This window comes from Drosophila willistoni (assembly GCF_018902025.1).
Source record: "Drosophila willistoni isolate 14030-0811.24 chromosome XL unlocalized genomic scaffold, UCI_dwil_1.1 Seg141, whole genome shotgun sequence".
Lineage (NCBI taxonomy): Eukaryota > Metazoa > Arthropoda > Insecta > Diptera > Drosophilidae > Drosophila > Drosophila willistoni.
In genome coordinates this window covers 10,842,541-10,858,135 of record NW_025814052.1, presented here as the reverse complement: position 1 = coordinate 10,858,135, position 15,595 = coordinate 10,842,541, and the positions used below count along the sequence as shown (strand labels likewise).

Genomic DNA, 15,595 nt, shown 5'->3' with positions numbered 1-15,595 from the left:
AGACGAACTCACCTCCCGCCCCCACCCCCTCGCCACACCAAAAAACAAGAAGCAACAAATACTTGCCAGTGGCAATGGCACACTGAGTTTGCCTATGCGGCAAATATTTGCCAGTCAAGTTGCCACGAGGCAACAGCCTTTAGGTGGGTGAAGCTGTGATACGTTGTTGTTTTTGTTGCTGTTGTTGTTGTTGATGATTTTCGGTGTCAGCATAAATGTCACTCCCGAGACCCCAGGGTGTCGCTTCAGTGTAAGTGTTCATCACAAAAATTCTATGCAAGTATGTCACACACAACTTAGATCCATTGTCTACAGGGCCTATCAACTAGGCGGGTTGATGCCAAGTGCAACGATAGGTTGATTCAATTGCCTTAGGTATGGGATATGGTCTATTCTATTCGAAATTCTTGTACCAAAGTCTGACTGTCGCTTAATTCCGTTGACAATGAACAGAATTATGGCATGCAGGTGGGAAAAATCATCTCATTGGATATGACATTTTGCCAATTTCTAGTAACCGGATCAGTCGCATTCCAGGATTACCACCAAACTAAAATTCCACAATTTTGTGGGATCCAAAGAAATTTGTGTCCTCTAGAGTTACTTAATCTGTTGGATTACTTATAGCACAAAATTTTTCTTTAATCGAATGTAAATAAATATAGTTTATGACTTGCATTCTAATTCCTTAAAGGTTTGTAAATGAAAATCTTGTAAGAGTTTGCTGCATTTTCGAATAGCATTTTCAATCGACATTTTTGAAAATAGATTTCGGATTTTTTTTGATGGCCTATCAAAGGATTTTTTGTGTCACTTTTGAATTTGCCAAGTTTGGTCATAAATTGAAAATATTGGGCAAATATTGACATTGAATTTGAATATTGATTTTGAGGCTGTTGTTGTTGTTGTTGTTGTTGATGCTGAGACTGAAGTTGGTGCTATAGTTTATTCTTAATCGCGACAGGTTGTCATTTGATATGAAGAGCCCGCCCATATGGCGGCAACGGGTTGCACTGTTGAGACAAAGGCTAAAGAATAAAAAGGAACTCACCACACACACACACACACCCACAGAAAATGGCAGGGGGAGGAAGAGGAAAGAAACAACCGGCTTTTGTATGCCCCAGCAATAAGGAAATCCCACTCAAAACAAACAGCGCAGCAGCGCAGCGCAAAAATTCACGTGCCACATATAGACTAGAGAAGGATGATGATGACGATGGATGGTGGAGGGATGGTTGAGGGGGTGGTGCTTTAAGCCGAAGCTCTTGTTGGCACGAAAAGCAACCGATGACAGCGAATGGACGAACCGAAAGGCTAACTGACTCTGAATGCTTTATATAATTCACCACACGACCAGCAGTTGGCACAGTCGTCGACCGGCTTTCGCAGTGAGCACACATTAGGTCGCTCCCAGAGAGATCCGACACTAGGAAGACGAAACGAAACAAAACGAGACGAGACGAGACGAAACGAATACGGAACAACGTGGAAACGTCGAAACGGAACGTCCGTGTGTAATCTACGTGTTTCAACAACGTTGTTGTTAAAAGACAAAAAGACCATAAAGTAAACGTAAGCAGAAAGTTGTCAACACGTGTGAGTGCCGGAACGAAGCGAGCGGGGTGCGGAGGTTAAGAAAGAGTGAGAGAGAGGGGGGTGAAAACGTCTAAAGATCGTTGTTGTTAAGCGTTTATTGGATTACTTTTTGTTGTTGTTTTTTTTTTTTTTTTTGGTTTTTTTTTGAGGGGGGTTCCATTTTTTTTTTGTTTTTAAAAAAAAAAAAGAAGATAAATATAAGTGAAACTGAAAACCCACTTTTGACTCGAACCAAACGTTCGTTCTGTGTCCTGACAGTGTGCCTAAAGGAGTGAAAAAGTTATTAATCATTAAAGGACATTTATGTCGCGTTTTGTCATACACACACACACACACACACTGAAACACACACACAAGGCAAATATTTGCCTCAAATTTAGTTTGCTTTGTTTTCCCTTTCTTTTTTTATTTGGCTGGTTCGGTCCGTTGTTTTGTTTGGCCTCCTTTTTTTTGGGGGGTTTTTCCCTTTTTTTTTTTTTTTTTTGGTTGGGTTGTTACAAAATAATTTATTTACTTTTATGCAGAGACAAGCAGCGTGGCATAATATTTATTTTCCAATGTTGTTGATTCTGTGGTTGCGAAATTTGTATTTTTTTTTTTTTCTGTGTTTTTGTTTTAAGTATGTCCCAAATTTCGTATACTAGAACAATTTAAATGGCAAAATCTAGGGAAAGTTTTAAGATTTATTGTGATCTTGATAACTCTGATCAATGATTGATCATGTCACAGTGCTTAAATCATTTCAAAGTGGTTGATTGGTTGGCTGTTTGTCGTCCCAACTTGTAAATGAATTCCCTTTACGACATTTTCGTCGCATTGCATTTGAAACTGCCAATGGCTTTGGACCTCTCCAATTTTGGGGAGGCGTTGAGGCGGGGGGAGAGCAGCCCCAGCAGCAGCAGCAGCTGTTAATATAAATTCTCACACTGTCTTTTGCTTGGCAACGATTTATGAAAATTGAAGTCTTTGTTTTATTATCCCAGAACGACACGGCCATGTTGATGGGAGTATATGGCGCGAGTGTTTTCTGTGTCGTGAGTCTGTTGTGTATTGTTGTTCAATATTTTATGCAAAGCCAACGGCAACGCCAACGCCAAAGCCAAAGCCAAAGTCATTGATTTACAGTCAAAAGGTAGCAAGTTACAGCCGCAAGGACTAGACCTCCTTCTCCTCCTCCTCCTCCTCCTCCTTCTACTCCTCTTTCTACTTTTGGTAGTAGACCTCTTCCTCTGAGAAAGAGCCGTGGGGCACGACCTACTTTGATTTCGTTTCGTTTGCCGTGTTTAGAGTTCATATTTGTGCGTTTGTCGATTTTTGTATAATGCCCTCTACCCCACCCTCTCCTCTTTATCCCTTTGGCTTGTCAATCGTTTCTCTGGTAGTCGAAGCAGCAGTAGCTAGCACAATTGCCATAATTCAATTTTAGTTTTAATTTCCGCTCTTTGGGCGTAAATTGCATTTCCATAACTCACTCCATGTGTGTGTGTGTGTGTGTGTTTAATCGGTCTTTGATTTACATATACGTCTATATATAGAAAACACTTAATCGATTAAATCGGCTTTACAATGCCCAATTCGTTGCCAATTCGACCTCTCCTGCTGATCCTATTGCTACCAGGAGCCGCCTGGAGCGGCTCTTGCCGTGAGGCGCAACTCTGTTGCAATGGTCGCGACTCGTCGTGCGTGGTGCAAAAGGCACCCATAAATGCCATCATTGAGGATCTGAGCGATAAGCCATGCTATTGCGATCATGCCTGTCTCAAATTGGGCGATTGCTGTGACGACTTCAAGGATCATTGTGGAGGTAAGTTACATATATCTAGCAATAAGTTGAAATTTGTTACCTCTTTTACCTACCCAACATTTTTAACTTCAATTTCTATGATCGTGAAAACGTTTCTTGTTAGATTTTACCGTCTTCATGGGAGAGGGTCAGGCAAAAGGTTCAACGAAATTTGTATTTTTTGCTTGCATTTCGTCTTTTTATTTGGTTTTCTCATTTTCTGTTTTGTTGTTCTTGGACCGAGTTCATTATCAAAGCCTAAACTTAACTGATGCAAAATCTTCGACATGACTATGGCTCAGACGGATGTACATATGTATGTAACTAGTCTGAGACTATGGGCTCATAAAAAAGGCCAACTTAATGGCCATATCTTGGGCTAAGAGGCTACACATTCATGGCTCGTTGGGTCGCCGACGGTTTGTTGCAAAACTTGCGTGTGTGTGTGTTATAGTTATCCGGCATATACATATGTGTGCGTGCGGGTCTGTGTGTGTCTTCAGATACAATTTGTTTGTTATGCGTTTTAATGCCCTGCCACATAAAATCTACTAAAACTGATCAGTTTGTTTGTAACTACAGAAAAAGACCATTTAATCGACCCTCTTGGATCAACTGTGTTATCAGAGGTTATCCAAAGGGTATCAATCAAAAGTATCAAAAAGTATCTAGAAACTAAAGAAACGTTTTAAGATTTTGTTCTCTATACTTTTTGAAAGCAAAGCCAAAGATCTCTTAGTGTATTTGATAGTCGTCTTGCTGACTTCATTTAGGGAATATTGTTTTCTTTTTTGTCTGTGTGGATTTTTTTGTTTTTATTTTTGGAAAGTATGTACAATAGCTAAAGGGCTTTAATTTTATTACAGACAGCAAATAAAGTCAACGAACATGCGGCGGTGACTCTTGTTTGGAAGAGAGAGAGGGGCACTGGGGTCGAGGAATGAAGGGTATGCCTCGTTTCAGCGTGGCAAATTAAATAAGACACAGACAAGCGAGAGAGAGAGAGAGATAGAGAGAGAGAACGAGAAATATATAGAGAGACACAGGAACAGGACGACTTGGGCAAAAGTTGGAATTTTTCGTGCCAGCTGCGGCTACAAGTTGAAAGATGCCAAAAAATACAAAAAGAAAATACACACAAAACACCAGAAAAACAGCCGCAGTGGCAACAGCAGAAGCGACAGCAGCCCAAGTAGCAAACAGAGAGAGAGAGAGAGAGAGAGAGAGAGAAACACAAGTTTATTTAATTTTGCATTAAATTTGATTTTATTTTTATTGCTCTTGTACTCATCTCGGTCGCTTTGGTCGCTTTGGCCGCTTTGGCCGCTCGTTCGCTCAGTCGTTGAGACCAAGTGGGATTTATGATTTCAACTGGACGCATCAATTAAAGTGACTGGGCCTCGGGCCTTGGCCCGATTGCCACTGATTTCAGCCACTGGCCACTGGGCCAGAAGATGAAACATAAAACGCAACGGCAGACAACAATTCGAACAACAGACAATGACAATCATTTGCCTGCTGTTGCTGTTGCTCCGACGCTTTGGTTAAAAGTATCAAGGGAACAGTAACCAGGTGCGGTTCAGAGTTCAATTGCCCAAGGGGGCGTCAAGGGCCTCAACAGTTGGGTATTAAGGGGCAATTAAAGTTACAATTATATGGGCAATTCCTCTGTTAACGAAGGAGAGAATTTGTAGCATTTTATACAAATTTATCCAAGTTGCCATATGTATGTTTTGTTCTCTTCTCTTCCACTTGAATCAAATCATGTGGAATAAGAAGATTTTCGTATAATAACCTTTTTGAGGGGATTGGCCCGCTTAGCGCTCCTTCAAACTTGATTTTTTGTTTCCGCTTCTTTTTCTCAGGATTTTATTTGAACGTCTATAACTACCAATTAAGTTGGTAAATATATAGCCGCCTAAGAGGAGATTCATAAGGAGATGGAAGTGGAAAAGAAATGCGTATAAAGCGATAAATGTCAAGTTAAAAAGGAAAACAACAATGTTCGAGCTGTAACAGATGCTGAAGACGGATCGTAAAGTTGTAGCTAAAGATACAGATACGCATACAAATGCATGTGTGTATGTATAATGCTGCGAGGGATACTTGATAGGGATAAGAATTCGTATGTATGTGTGCGTCGGCTCAATCAATCAAAGTCGTCTTTGTGTGTGTGTGTTTAAATATAACAGCATTCAGATAACATTTAAGATATGCTTATTGATTCACCACTGACAACTTGCCCACCTCTGCCTCTGCCTCTTCCTCGTCTCTCTCTCTCTCTCTTTATCTCTCTGAGGGGTCATCTACATATAGGATTGCCCTCGACCAAAACACCAATCGACTCGTAGATGCCATTAAGATGCCCCCGCTGGTAGCCATGTCTATGGAATCAATTGAACTGGCCTCAGACCAAAAGCAACAAATGGCCAACAAAACAGAGAGCGTCCGTCCCCCTCCCCCCCATAATCCTCTGCCAGTTACCAGCCAGCATTCATTAGGCCAGACCAGAACCAAAAACCAACAGCAAATGCTGGTTAGATGAGCAGAGAGACAGACCCAGAGCCAAAAGCAGACATCATTGGTATGGGCACTCATCAAACTCCCATAATTCACGCTAATTAGTTCGACGAAAACCATCCAAAGGACAAGATAAAGATAGAGAAAAGAAAATAGAGCAAAGAGAAAACAACTAAGAGAAAGAGAGACAGCGTAAGAGGAATACAGTATTTTGGGATTCCCCTCTTCATGCTTTCCCTTTGTTTCTTCTTCTTCTTTTTTTGTTTTATTTTGTGTCTTTTCCTTGGTCTTTGTATTTCACGCGTAATTGATGACAACCATTTAAATGTGTTTGTCGGTATCTGTATCTGTATCTGTATCTGCATCTAAGTCGGCGTCTGCAACTGTTACTCCTTTGCTATAGCCCCAGTCTGACCTTTTGGATCCGTGGTGGTCGGTCTGGTGACCCAACAACAACAACAACAATAACAGCCAGAGGAAGCCTTATCATAAAAAAGCTATAAAAACTAAAGAATAAACAGTTTAATGAGACAATTAAGCCAAATTCTAGATACTCTAACTCGTTTTAGATTCAAACTAGAAATGGTTATAACAATTTTTTGGTAGGACTCATGAATATTTGATTTTGAATTGGAATAAAATTCCAGTTTGTTTTTCATTGAATATTTTATAACATTTTTCTATGTGATCGTTAATTAAGTATTTACTTAAAGTCATAATAAATAATATTTGTTTCTGTGTCTGCTGAATGACAAATTCAATATTCTCGCTATTGAAATTAGGGTATCGTATTATTTGATGAGCAATTACAGTGCATATCGAATGACCAAAAGAAGGTTTCATTTTCGTTCATCGTCTCATGATCACAAATTGTATGCGACAACTTGGGTGTTCGGTCAGGTCGGACCTTACAGCCCTTGCCTCTTGGATACACGAACCGCATTCCACTTTGTCGCAGAAGCCGCCGCTGCGAGAAGGGGCGAACAGGCCTTTCGGTCGGTAAATGAATCACATTTGCGTCAAGACTTATCAAATCAAATAAATCAGTTGAGCATTGGTCTACAAAGTGGGGACAAGTGAGGCGAGAGCGAGAGCGAGAACTGAGCGGCCTAAATGAGACTTGACTTGAACTTGGATGTCATTTTGTTCGGATCCAAGGGTCTCAGCTGAAACTTGAACTGGTCACGATTGGATAATCATGCAAATGCATTGTGTCCTATGTTCATGTTTTCTTAAAACTCTTTGTTTTTTTTTTTTTTGTTGAATTTGGACTTTGTTGCAGACATAGTTTTGGAATTTTTCTGCAGACCCTTGAAAATTGATTTTTGGACCAACAATTACTATGGGATCAACATTATATATGTATGTATATGTATGTATGACAAATTGCAAGTTAAAGCAGCCTTTGGAAACCTTTTTTTTTATTGCTTTTTAGAGTTAATCTTCTACTTATGGAATTAGAAAGAAGTAGAGAAAACTACAACTAAATGAATTTTTGCTAATCGTTGAAAACAATTGGGAAAACAAAAAATCGTTTGACCGTTGTGAGCCCTGACAATGCCAGATTAGGGTCTACCGCAAAAGTTTTTGGCCAAAAACTTTTGTTTGGGTATGGCCAAAAAGTTATGCAAACAAATGATATAAAAATGGCTTTTATAAAACGGATTTAAATATTAATTATTATGAAAACTGCCAACACTCAATTATAGATGGCGGTGGAATTGAGCATATTTGGGGGCTTATCATTGCCAAACAATAGAATAGGGACGATTGAATAAGGGGATGAGAAAGAGCAATTTAGGTTTTTAGGGTTAAACTTTTTCCTCTCTTTCTCACCTCTTAGTCCTTTCTCTCTCACTCTCTCTCTCGAATTTAATTATTGTTCGACATAAATGGTAATGGAGGAGGATTGAGGCTTTTGGTCTTAATCATTATTGAAATGTTTTTAAATGCCTAACAACACGCCTTCTGAACACCCACGAACACACCCATACACACATGTAGTTGTAGTTGATGAATGATGAAGGCTAACCACCCCTCCGCCATGTGGGAAAGGTTGGGGGGGCTAAATAAATACTTGCCTAAGACTTTTAGCCTAAGAAAACTCTTAGCAGTTTATTAATTTCATTTAGCGCACATTAATCGCACTTTATGCTTGGCCAATCAATTTGCCAAATGGGGGCAAACTTTGGGTTTTAGGGGTTTGAAATTATTCGCAGCGAAAGCGAAAGTGAAAGCGAGAGAAAGGGGGAGCAGTCATTTGATATATCGTTGGCACATAAAGAAATCGATATTTCCTTTTTGTCAGGTCATGTGTTGTAGTAGGCTTTGAGAATACTTCTTAACAATAATTGTGATATTTGAAATGCAAATTGTAAAGAAAAAAGCTACTCGCCACGAAATGGATGACCGTCCCGTGCAACATGATAGGGCTGCTCCGAAACATTCGACAGAAGAGCAACGTGATCGGAATTGCCGCCATAAAATTGCATTGATACGTAAGCTAATCGAAACTGACGATGGGAAAGACAACAAGCTGAATCTATGCACCCAGTGGTTGGGTGTCTTTACCCGAGTTGACAAGGAAGAAGCCCACGTTCGCAATTATTTGGTGGATATAATGTATTCACAGTTGAAAAATACGAATCGATTGAGCTCACCCTTCACTGAGATGGGGACTTGTAATCGGGAATTGCGTTCATTGTTGCGTATGCGACCGGCCATGGCCATGGTAGATGGGAATAGTCCCCCGTTGCTTCGGGTTCCGCAGCCCTCGTACACGAATCTGAACGACAAAAATAGGGATCAACGTGGTCGAGTGAAGCACTTGGACACTATAGAAGCCAAAAATATAAGGGAAACGAAGAAACCGTGCCAAGATGACTTATCGACACGCCGACACGGAGATAATCCTAGATCTACGCATGTAAAGATGCATTGGAAGCCCGTTGATGAGCTCTCAAAGCCCAATGCGCGAAAATGTGGCGCGGGCAAGGTGGACCAGGGAAAAAGGGACTCTAAAGTTGCCAGAAACGAGTTGTCTAAGGAGCGAATGAAAAATCTTGACACGCCACGTGCCAACTTCCACATGCAAGAGCAAGAGCGCAAGAAGCTACAAATTCAAGAGCGTAGGCAACGAGAGGCTCTTGACCGACAACGGCGAGAACGTGAGCGGAGTCAGGAGCGTCGACAGCAGGCCGAGAGAAATAAACAAGAGCAACAACGAATCGAAACGGAAAGAAAAAGGCTGAAGAAGGAGACACTTGAACGCCATCGCAAGGTGCAGGATCGGCGCGAATATGAGCGTAAGGCGATTGAAAGAAGGAAACTAGAGCAGCAGTTGTACGAAAAACGTATCGGTGAACAGTGGGAAAAAGAGCAAGAAATGTGGAAAGAAAAACCCAATAAGGTACGTGAAAATGAAGGAAGAGATCAACATCAACGGTCCAGAAATCTCAGGCAGAAAAGTCCAAGTCCAAAGGACAATGCAAATCTGATATTGATAAGCGATGTCGACAATTCAGAGGAGGCTGAGATCAAGCGAATTGAGCTAGAATTGTGTGAGATTCTCTTGAAGAAGGATATACAAATCAAAAAAAGACTCGAAATGGAGGAAGAGAAGAGAAAAGCAGAAATCCGCCAGCAGGAATTGCGGGCTGAGAATGCGAGACGAAAAGAAGCAGCATATGAAGAGCTGAAGGAAATGCATAGAGAGATGGCCAAACAAATGCGTGGGAGCCTTCTGAAGGCTGAAGAGGAGGAAATAATAAGGCAGCGGGAATACGAAGTGGAAACAAAAATAAAGGAATTGGAGTTGCTTAAAATGGAAATGGACGAAAGAGAGAAACGTGCAAGAATACACCTGGGCGAAGGGCACAAAAAATTATACAAACAAGAGATCGAAAGAAAAGAAGACGAAATGAAGGTGCATGAACGACAAAGAGAAAAGAACAGAGAGGAATGGGAGAGGAAAGAAAGAAAAGAACAGGAACGCCAAAGAGAACAGGAAAAAAGAATTCGCGAAAAACTAGAGATCGAAAGAAAGGAAAAGGAAATTATAGAATGGGAGCGACGAAGAGAAAAAGAACGAGAAAAACTTGCCAAATATAAAGAATCCGAAAGGAAGGAACTGGAGCGACAGAAAAGGGAAAGAGAGGAAGATGAGAAAAAAATTCGCGAAAAACAAGAGATTGAAAGAAAGGAAAATGAGAGGAAAGAACAGGAGCGCCAAAGGGAAAAGGAAAGAGATGAACGGGCAAGAAAAGAAAGAAAAGAACTGGAGCGTCAAAGAGAAGAGGAAAGAAAACTTCGCGAAAAACAAGAAATCGAAAGAAAGGAAAATGAAAGGAGAGAACAGGAGCGAAAAGAAAGGAAAGAACAGGAGCGAAAAGAAAGGAAAGAACAGGAGCGAATAGAAAGGAAAGAACAGGAGCGTCAAAGAGAAGAGGAAAGAAAAATTCGCGAAAAACAAGAAATCGAAAGAAAGGAAAATGAAAGGAAAGAACAGGAGCGAAAAGAAAGGAAAGAACAGGAGCGAATAGAAAGGAAAGAACAGGAGCGAAAAGAAAGGAAAGAACAGGAGCGTCAAAGAGAAGAGGAAAGAAAAATTCGCGAAAAACAAGAGATCGAAAGAAAGGAAAATGAAAGGAAAGAACAGGAGCGAAAAGAAAGGAAAGAACAGGAGCGTCAAAGAGAAGAGGAAAGAAAAATTCGCGAAAAACAAGAAATCGAAAGAAAGGAAAATGAAAGGAAAGAACAGGAGCGAAAAGAAAGGAAAGAACAGGAGCGAAAAGAAAGGAAAGAACAGGAGCGTCAAAGAGAAGAGGAAAGAAAAATTCGCGAAAAACAAGAAATCGAAAGAAAGGAAAATGAAAGGAAAGAACAGGAGCGAAAAGAAAGGAAAGAACAGGAGCGTCAAAGAGAAGAGGAAAGAAAACTTCGCGAAAAACAAGAAATCGAACGAAAGGAAAATGAAAGAAAAGAACAGGAGCGAAAAAAAAGGAAAGAACAGGAGCGTCAAAGAGAAGAGGAAAGAAAACTTCGCGAAAAACAAGAGATTGAAAGAAAGGAAAACGAAAGAAAAGAACAGGAGCGGCAAAGAGAAAAGGAAAGAGAGGAACGGGCAAGAAAAGAAAGGAAAGAACAGGAGCGTCAAAGAGAAGAGGAAAGAAAAATTCGCGAAAAACAAGAATTCGAAAGAAAGGAAAATGAAAGGAAAGAACTGGAGCGTCAAAGAGAAGAGGAAAGAAAAATTCGCGAAAAACAAGAGATCGAAAGAAAGGAAAATGAAAGGAAAGAACTGGAGCGAAAAGAAAGAAAAGAACAGGAGCGTCAAAGAGAAGAGGAAAGAAAAATTCGCGAAAAACAAGAGATTAAAAGAAAGGAATATGAATGGAAAGAACAGGAGCGACAAAGGGAAAAGGAAAGAGATGAACGGGCAAGAAAAGAAAGAAATAAACAGGAGCGCCTAAGAGAAGAGTTAAGAAAAATTCGTGAAACACTAGAGATTGAAAGCACGGAAAACGAAACCAGGGAAAAAGAGCGGCGTGTCATGGAACGGCAAAGAGAAAAAGAAAATGGCGATAGAAAAGAAATAGAACGTCTAGAGCGTCCAAAAGACGAGCAAAGGAGAACAGAAAGTGAAGAGATCAATCGCCAGAAACAAGAAAATGAAAGGAAGAACCAGGAAGAAAAGAACAAACAAAAGAAACACGAAGAATTCGAACGCCAAAAAGACAAAGAGAAACAAGCATTTGAGCTTCAGCAAGAAGGTCACGAGAAAGGAACGCAAAGAGTAGAACATGAGATTGAACGCCAGAGAGCAAGGCGTGAGAAAAGCGAAAAAGAAAATCATAAACGCCAGTTGGAAGAGCAGGCGAGAAGGGCTAGAGAAATTATTTTACTGGCAAGACAAATTTCAGAGGAAACACAACAACAAACTGACATACAGTCGACCAGAGAACACGAAGCTAGGGAAGAACCAGAACACGATGAAGTTATAATGGAAACTCAACAGAATAAACAATATAAACGGAGGGATAGACAAGAAAATCCATACCAGATTGGTGATCAAAAAGAGAAGTACGCAACAGACCCAAAGGTGGAGCTAGAACGACGATGTCATGGAGACTATCGACAAATAATGCAGCGGCGAGAAGCTATTCAAGTGCAGGAGGAGTGGAAAAAAGCCTGGAATTGCGTTAATGAAATGGTGGCGGAGAAGGACAGATTGGACTGCGAGATACAAGAAGCGTTTAAGAAACTAGAAGTTCTGAAAACTGGAATGGACGAAGGGGATAATATAGAAGAGACTGGCACGACTCAGCGCAGTGCTTTAACAGAGTCCCTGCCTCCGCCCGATGAGTTTTCGGCCAATTGGCAAAGAGAAAATGCAACTAAGCTGAAATTACTTCAGGATCTGAAAGTGACACTTGTAGAAAAGAGGAAAACCAATTCAGAGAAGCATGCCACCCAAAAAACGGATGAAGAAGCTAATAAGCAGGAAGCCTTGAACACAAAACCCGAACCTAAATCCAAATGGGACTTTATGTGGTCGCCAATGCTGCAGCAGTATATACATTTGGAAGATCATATGCCAACATTGGGCGAGACTCCTATGATACCCAGCTCTGAGCTGAATGATGATCAATTCCTGCTTAATCCCTATAGTGAGTCAGAGATTAAAATTCGGCGGCAATTGCAGCGACACTTGCAACACAGAAAGCTTCGACCTCGCCCCAGTTCTAGTCAAGAGTATTTCCAACCTGTGCCACTTGCCGACATGCCACAGGATGAACGTTGGTCGCGTTTCACGGAAGACTATCAGGAATCAAGCGTTGACGAATTCGAAACGCAGACAGATGGCCCTCGTTCGATAGCTGGCCAGATCACACCGCCTAGTTCGGAAGGGTGTCAATCATCCCCGTTCTCCCGGAAATCCTCTCTTCAGTCTTTTGATTCCCTGCAGTCATCGAGTGGAGCGGATCCCAAATACTTGCTAGCAGGCAGATATTGTCCCCATCAAAAATCCTATGTTGTTGAGGAGGAACTATCGGCTAGGCAATTGAATAAAATTCCACCACGACCCCATGGAAACACTGAAGAGCAAATTAACTATCACGACTGGGTACGTTCTCGTGTCTCGGAATGGGAACAACAATTGAATTTGCAAAAAACCGACGATGCCGATAGCCCTCAAGATGAGGAGCTGGATATAAAGCACAAGGGATCACAGGATAGACTGTCGTCTGTGTTAACTTATTGCATACAAACTGGACGACAAAAACGTAGAATTTCGACATGTCATCAAAATATGCATTCACAATCGTCACAAAGTGACGATGATCGTTCGCATCTGGCTCAAACGAATCAGCTTACCGATGCTGAAGAAAGTCAGGCGTTTGGTTGTCTATTACAAGGAGAGCTCAGGGCAAGATGTGAGACACCAGAGATGGAAATACGTCACTTAATGGCTGAAAATGTGCTAATGGAGCGTAAATTGCGTAATGCGAAGTGGCGGCAAAAGGATAGCCAAATCAGAAAACACATGGCACATCAGGCCATTAGTGTAATACGGCTTTTTCATAGACAGCGTCGGGCTACGCAATATTGTGATGAACAGGAGGAGCCGGAGGATTTCGAGAATTTTAGTTACCAGAATCAACGGGAACATCTGGTTAATTTGGTGCACCAGAAAGAAATTCAAAATTTACATTTATCTTTCAATATATTCCGCAAACTCTCCACACCTCTTATCGATGGCAATGAGGTCAATGCTAGTTTTAATCTTCAACTAGCGGAACTAGATACCCAACTGGAGTCTCATTTGAAGTCAGTGTTGGGAAAACCACTCAAACGGCAAATGGAGCTAAAAGCTGCTAATTATCAACGACAACGAGAGCAGGAAGAGAATGCCCGTCTAGTGGCCACTTGGCGGACAAATGAACAATTGCAACGTAAAAAGAAGCATTTGCCCAAACATTGCTTTCGCCTCGTGCAACGTCTTTTCAACGATCACTGCGATATGAGCCATGGTCCGGCCAGAGAGGCTCTGCAGAATATTAGTAAATTATATAACAACTGGCAGCAACACGTCAATCGAGTGAATCCCAAAGAAACGCCAAAAGCTACACGAAGAAAACACTAACTATCCCACCAAAGGAAGAAACAGAGGCAGGGAGGGGTAGGAATTTTAATTATACTCACTTATATCGTCATCGTCATCGTCGTCGGCCTGCATCAGTGTTTGCTTTCTGGTTACGCGTCAGCACTGCTGCAAAAGTTTTCTTTTTTTTTTTATTTTGTGACCTCATACACGGGATGGCTGAAATCACTTTGGATTGGGTCGGGTGGCACGGGCCAGGTCGCTTATTCACTTCTTGCCTCTGTGTCAATGTTGATTTTTGCTACTTGCCATCGCGACGATGCTTGTCGTATCTTCGACAACTAAAGTCAAACTCAATTTAACAACAAAAAACAAAAAAAAAAAAAAAAAACAGGAGAAGCAGGGAAAAAAGCGAAAAAACCAGAGACCCCGACGTAAATGTAAATTGAAACTTGTTTGCGAGCCGTGAGTAAACTTTGCTTGCCAGACTACTGCGATGCCACTTCACATGTGCGCACATACACACACATACACATACACATAGTGCACCTGCAGTTTCATCTCCATTGGCGTCTCCTGTCCATAGTCAATCCCCTCATGTACTTGAAGGAGTGAAAGTCTACTCCGACTGGAAAGTTGCCGTCTGTGCGTTAAAAAGCAATTTCTTGACTTGCATTGGCCCTTCACCTATTCCCCCTCCCCCCGCAGAATGTCTTCGTGTGTTTTACCTCCGTCAGCAAATTTGGTTCGTTTTTAATTCCTTTTATTATTGTATTTTTACAATCATTTTTTTTTTCGTCTGCATAATAAATGATGTCAAATTAATTGAATCGACTATATATACGTTGTGACTCTGTGCAAAGGAAAGGGGAATGTTAAGTATTTGCTTGGGTGTGTCTGTGTGTGTATGTGTGTGTGTTGGTTAAAGGGTAAATTGATAGGCTGATCAATTACTCAAAGGCGACAAGGCGACAGCAGTCGTCAAAATGTCTGAATAGCCATTGAAATCAGATATTAACGATGGCTTATACGCGTAACGCGCTAATTAAAACCAAAATTTATGTGAATTTAATTAAAGGTTCAACTCCCGAATCGAAATGTAGCCGCCCTCAAAGGTATGCTATACATTTCATTGTATTCAAATTTGCCTTGTTTTGCTTCAATCGTCATTTAATTGTTTGTAATTTGGTTTCAAAGTATCCAAATTGAACTTGTTATCGCATGCTTCAAATTTTGTCAGGTTATATACATATGAGTTTCTACTCTTTAAGGTTTTGAGTTTACTTTATCTTTGTGAGAGCCTAATTGGAAATATTTTCTAGTGAAATTCTTTGACTAATGAGTTTTTCAGCAAGCGGATGAAACAAAGATGGGCACAAGCCAAAAGGCAAAGTAGAGGCATACATTGTGGCGGGAGAGTAAACAAACAAACCGAAAAAAAAAAAAAAACCCAAACCAAGAACACAAAAAAAAAGGTTAAAAAGCGAAAACGAAAATATTGTAAGTCATTGCACTGACTTTGGTATACCCTGCGGTAACTGAAGCAAGCCATTCAGCTCCACACTTTTGAACATTTCTCAAAAATGGAC

The 15,595-nt window shown here is 40.9% G+C and overlaps 2 protein-coding genes across 4 annotated transcripts in view; both read left to right on the top strand.

The window, feature by feature from the left end:
- The first annotated feature begins 1,377 nt into the window (after positions 1–1,377).
- The window catches only part of LOC6641088 (myb-like protein H), an 80,542-nt gene continuing 66,324 nt past the window's right edge, over positions 1,378–15,595 (top strand). Inside the window, exons 1-2 of one of the 3 annotated variants that reach the window (XM_023175330.2) lie at positions 1,378–1,575; positions 3,135–3,403. In XM_023175330.2, the coding sequence (XP_023031098.1) occupies positions 3,166–3,403 (238 nt within the window). In that variant the 5' untranslated portion in view covers positions 1,378–1,575; positions 3,135–3,165. The other 2 variants (XM_023175329.2, XM_023175331.2) reach the window with 2 other exon arrangements.
- LOC124460458 (trichohyalin) lies at positions 8,296–14,831 on the top strand. Its single transcript, XM_047011280.1, has one exon. It carries the CDS (start codon positions 8,304–8,306, stop codon positions 14,046–14,048), a length of 5,745 nt encoding a protein of 1,914 aa, XP_046867236.1. The 5' UTR covers positions 8,296–8,303; the 3' UTR covers positions 14,049–14,831.

What these genes read in the sequence shown, in the direction of transcription:
- LOC124460458 (XM_047011280.1), top strand. Translation starts at nt 8,304, where the DNA reads ATGGATGACCGTCCCGTGCAACATGATAGGGCTGCTCCGAAACATTCG.